This window comes from Pinus tabuliformis, chromosome 6, assembly GCF_031772625.1.
Source record: "Pinus tabuliformis cultivar Carrire ecotype Pingquan chromosome 6, CPIR1, whole genome shotgun sequence".
Taxonomy (NCBI): Eukaryota; Viridiplantae; Streptophyta; class Pinopsida; order Pinales; family Pinaceae; genus Pinus; species Pinus tabuliformis.
Window position 1 is genome coordinate 727,485,189 of NC_142292.1, and position 5,233 is coordinate 727,490,421.

At 34.3% G+C, this 5,233-nt stretch overlaps 1 protein-coding gene across 1 annotated transcript; it reads left to right on the top strand.

Annotated features, from left to right (window-relative positions):
• The first annotated feature begins 1,324 nt into the window (after positions 1 to 1,324).
• Positions 1,325 to 4,535, top strand: LOC149260764 (reticulon-like protein B16). Its single transcript, XM_089421062.1, has 5 exons — positions 1,325 to 1,796; positions 2,802 to 2,982; positions 3,122 to 3,263; positions 3,698 to 3,767; positions 4,046 to 4,535. Exons 1-5 carry the CDS (start codon positions 1,616 to 1,618, stop codon positions 4,213 to 4,215), a joined length of 744 nt encoding a protein of 247 aa, XP_089277188.1. The 5' UTR covers positions 1,325 to 1,615; the 3' UTR covers positions 4,216 to 4,535.
• Positions 4,536 to 5,233: the final 698 nt, after the last annotated feature.

Consider the following 5,233-nt stretch of genomic DNA (forward strand, 5'->3'; position numbering starts at 1 on the left):
TAGGTCATTCTTGTAACCATAATGGTATCAAATAACAACATCATATTAGTCAAATGAAGTTAAAGCAAAAAAAGACACTACTTAAGGGCTTGTACTAAGAAACTTGTTGAAAATTGAGATTTACAACCTTGACTAGAGGATATGCATTGAAGAATATATACTTGTGGCAATTTTCCTCACAATAAGGTACATGTAGTATGCACGTCATTTGTCTCTTAAATCTTCCATCAATCCTAAAACAAGTAGTGTTAGCATTAATCATGTTTGTAATATCAACATTTTCATCACCAATCATATGTTCATCCACAATGCATTTCAAATTTCAATCAACTAATGAAAATGACTATGACTTTTCATCCTCACCAAATGAATGATTTGTAGTTTTATACGACTTTGGTGGCCACATCATAACTATTTATATAAACATAAGTGGTACTAAGAGCATTTGATATTAAATTAATAATAAATCTTTTAGATCTATATTATAACTAACTAGAAGCTTATTTGTTACAACAATGTGTCTTCCATCAACAATGTTGTCATTGGATAACTAATAAAGGATGCAATCAAGTGGGCCTATTATTGACCATCAAGTTGATATAAATTATGCGCCAAAGTCATCTCAAATGACTCTTACTTATAAAATATATGGTGATGTAAAAAAACCTAATGCAATGTGATCAAGAAATAAACTCCAAAATCTCTTTATTAACCTTGTACCAATAAATAAACTCCAAAATCTCCTTATTAACTTTGTACCAATAAATAAACTAGAAAATCTCCTTATTAACTTTGTACCAAGAAATAAACTCTAAAATCTCCTTATTAACCTTGTACTAATACAATAGGCAAATCACGTTGACAAAAACCCTTAATGCTGCACAATTTCATACCAATTTCACCATTACCTAGCTAAATAAAGATTAAATAATTAAAATTTAAAAAATAATAAAAAATAAATTAATCCAAGAGAAACAAATTAGAATTTTTTTTTAAATAATAAAAAATTAAATTAATTCAAATTAAAGTAAAATTTTACATTAGCAAGAATTAATCTTAATATGGTCCAAATAACACTCCAATTTGATCGCTATTATAGACATTATAAAATCAAGATAATGAGCAATAAAGGGCCAAATGTGGGGTCAAAGACCTAATAAAAATCACAATAATAAACCATAAACCCATACTAAGCGAAAATATCACAAACCCTGTCTTAGCCACATAATCCCAACATTACTATGAACCCCTTAAAATAAGAACAAAATTTTTGTGGACACCCTACGAAGCCATCCATCATGTCTATTTATAGGCGAAAGGTCCTTTGAATTCAAATCAACTTGATCCTTGTTTTTAACGATATCAAGGTGTTCGTTAGGACTACTAATTTCAATTTTCACTCACAATTTTGAGGCCCTCATGCTTCTGCTGTAGCTCTGCATTATTGAGCATTTCCAAGGTTGTTTTCGGCAGGGTTTTGCATTTCTGTAACAATTTTTTTTGCTGAGATTTGGCGTCAAGAGCCCTGATCTAGCGTTGGCGTCAAGAGGTCTGATCTTCGCAGGGAGAGACGTTCAGGGTTTTGCAAGTTTTCTTCAAAACCTATTTAATAAAAATGGCGGATGCGTCAGACATCCCTTCTGCTGTGGAATCGAATGTTAATACGCCGATTGAGAAGTCATCAGAGCTTCTTGCACCAGAGACCGTGGATTCTCCTGCGGACAATGTGACGCCTACTCGATATCGGCTCTTCAACCGCCAGAAAACCATTCATGAAGTCTTAGGCGGAGGAATGAGTGAGTAAATCTACTTACACTGAGCATTCATATTAGTTTTAGTTTTGATTGGGCAATGTAGAATCATGGTATTGTGCGATTGTTAACTGGGGTTTATGTTTTTCTGTCACATTTTTAAACCCAGAGATTATCCTAGTGTCTGATCTCTGTAGTCTAGGGTTTTCCCTGTTTGGGGTGGACAAATGAGCCTTTATTGTTTTAAGCCATATTTTTAAGAACACGATTAGACAAGCTATGGGTTTTCACTAGTCAATCCCCTGCATGCAAGGAGTGATTTGGGAAGTGCCCCTGGTCACCACTAGGACTGTTACGAGTAAATCATAAAAGATCAGATTGCAATGATTGAAAATTAAATTAATGTTCCTGCCTAATTAACATTATTTTACTTCTCATTCCCAAGCTTCACCAGCTCTAAATTGAAAAAACCACTCCTGATATTCATCTGTGAAATTTTTGAGACTTTTAAAATTGTTTACCATGGAGAGTTGATTGATTCATGTTGGAAAACCTGCTTTTCAAAATTCTATTTCTCTTCAATTATGGTCACAATTTTAAATTGAATAGAGTCCTCAGTCGCTTAATTTCTGGTTTGAAACTCTAAACCAACATCTCCAAATATTGGGGCCAGACATGGGTGCATTGAATTCAAATTCAAGTGCCTTCTGTGTGAAAAGAATGTTTTTCAAAATTTTTGGTACTATTCAATTATGACTTTAAGGTAGAACTGAATAAAGCTTCCATTAGTGTACAATTTCTGCTCGTAAAAAGTCCTTCATCTTAAACAGTATTATTTGAGTCCCAAAACTGGTGCTTTGAATCTTAAAACCTAAACCTAAACCATTGATATTTTGTCATAAGCACTAAAACACAATTTCTATAAGATCTGAATCATTGGCTTTTCTTTGACATATTCTTGGTAGAACTAATGGACAACTGTTGTTTACATTATGTAATTGGGGTTTTGTTGAATTGTCATGCCTGTTTAAATTTTGACGGTTCTGGCAGCTGCTGATGTGATGCTATGGAGGAGAAGAGTTTTAAGTATTGGCGTACTTGTCGTTGCTACTGCTGCGTGGTATTTGTTTGAGAGATCAGGATATACGTTCTTGTCACTTATTTCCTCTATTCTTCTACTTTTGGTAGCTATTTTGTTTATCTGGGCAAATGCTGCGTCTCTCCTCCAGAGGTGAGTAGTTTTTTGGCATTCCTGCCCCTTTTCATATTTTAAAGTTTTAAACATGCTTTGTTTTTTCCTTTTTCCCTTGGTTTGTTCAGGGTTGATATATAAAAATATGTAACATTCACCAATCTATCTGCACATGCAGGCCACTACCTCCTCTGCCTGAATTGGAATTATCAGAAGAAATAGTAAACGAGGTAGCTGCTTCCATGCGTGTGAGAATTAATGACGTTCTAGCAGTAGCACATGATATTGCCCTTGGCAAAGACATTAAGCTTTTTGCAAAGGTAAGGATGTGTGGCTTGTTATATTTCTTAAGTGATTTCAGTCAGTTCTGCTTATTATTTGAATTTTGCAGCATATGACAATGGTCCTCTGCATTATCTGGCACGAAACTAGGAAATAACAAAGGTGTTTTGACATTGGTTCAGCACTTCTGGTGTTGTAATGAAGTGTTTTTTTTTTGCCGCTTTGTCAAGGTCTTAGGTTGCAATAATTTGTCAAAAGTATTAGAAGTTATGTTAGTTTTGGTGCACAAAGGTTTTTGTTGTGATCTTTAGCACAATTTTTCATGTCACAATGGAATAAAGTGGATGCTGCATAGCTGAACTTCCATTGGAGGATTTACTTTCATCTGATAGGTCCAGTAATATCCAAGTGTAGGTAATAATGTTTAATCATTGTCTTTGAGTGCTTAAGGAACTAATTTTGTTTCTGGCAGGCGGTCATCTTTTTGTGGCTATTTTCAATTTTTGGTGGGTGGTTCAACTTCCTTACACTTGTCTATATTGGTAAGTTCTTAAATATTTCTTGTTGGTACTATCATCAGATAGATTCAACTTCTTGCATTACGCTTCTTATGCCTTTTAGTTCTATAATTTTATTCTGTTTCTATGAAGAGTATCCTTGATATTTGAATTTTCTAATTATCCACTATCTCCTGTTTATGTAATATAAGTTGCAAAGAAATGACTTATTTGTCTTTTTTTGGTGCTCCACCAACACCTTATGAACAAGTTAGTTGTTTCTAGATCTGATCATCTTCCTTTCTTGAACTATCACTGGGCAGGTCTTTTTGTTAGCCTAACAATTCCTGCATTGTACAACAAGTATGAGGATCATGTTGATAGAAATGCAGAAAGAGCACATAAGCAAATTGTAAAGCAATACAGGAACCTTGATGCAAATGTTTTAAGCAAGATTCCAAGGGGATTATCCAAAGACAAAAAGATGCAGTAATCTCTGGCCCTCAATGCAGGAAAGATCTGGTTTTGTGACATAATGGCGGCCTGAACATATGAATGTATAAACTTTGCTTGGAAAGTTATCAATTATTGTGAAGTTTGTCCATGTAGCTTGTCTATTGTTAGAACTTGGGACTTATTTTCCAAGGTGCATTTTGTTCATAAGTGGAGAACCCTGAGAAAATTGTGGAATCTGGCTTCTTATTCATTATTGTCAATGATAACTAGGTCACTGATGGATTGAACAGTGAAACTGGCTAAAGAATTCTTCCAGCTTGATGGTTGGTGATGTTCTTAACTGATTTTGAATTTTCACTTTCTGTGTTAAAATGTGTGCTTTGTTTCCATTATTTTCAGGGTCGTTTGTCTCTTTGGTTCGAACGTAGTCTCATGTTTTTTATGTATGGAAAAAACAGTGAAGTAGTTTCATGTCTTTTAATGTATGGAAAAGCTAGGATGACAGGCTTGACGTTAGATGCTTGTTCCAACTCTTCCAGACTAAGTTTGAAGAACATAACACATAATTGCTTTTAAATGAATGGTAGCAAATCAGTAGTATCTTTAAAGTGCAGTCTTATAATACTCTCAGCAAAGAACTGGAAAACTTTTGGCCAGTCTTGTACAAATTTTGAGAGGCTTTTCCAAAGCCTGCAGACTGATTGAATATAATGGCATTGAGTAAATTCTCAATCAGGGCAGATTTATTTACTAGATAACGTTTTGAGGCTGAAATCTGGATACTAGCATAGCATTTTGTTTATAATACTGCACGCTAGATGACAGTTTTGTTTACTGTATATAGCCTATGTTCATGGTTTGGTTGACTATCTTGGAAATCATTCTTTGATTGTTCTTTCTAAAATGTAATGCATCAATAAATTTTGACTGTTGGATGATGGATTGCAAACAGTATGCTTCGATGTATATATTTCAATGTGGTAGCAGATGACAATGGTGTCTCTTTTGGTTATTTTGTACGTTCTTTGAGGTAGCGTGCAGCGGATTGACCATTG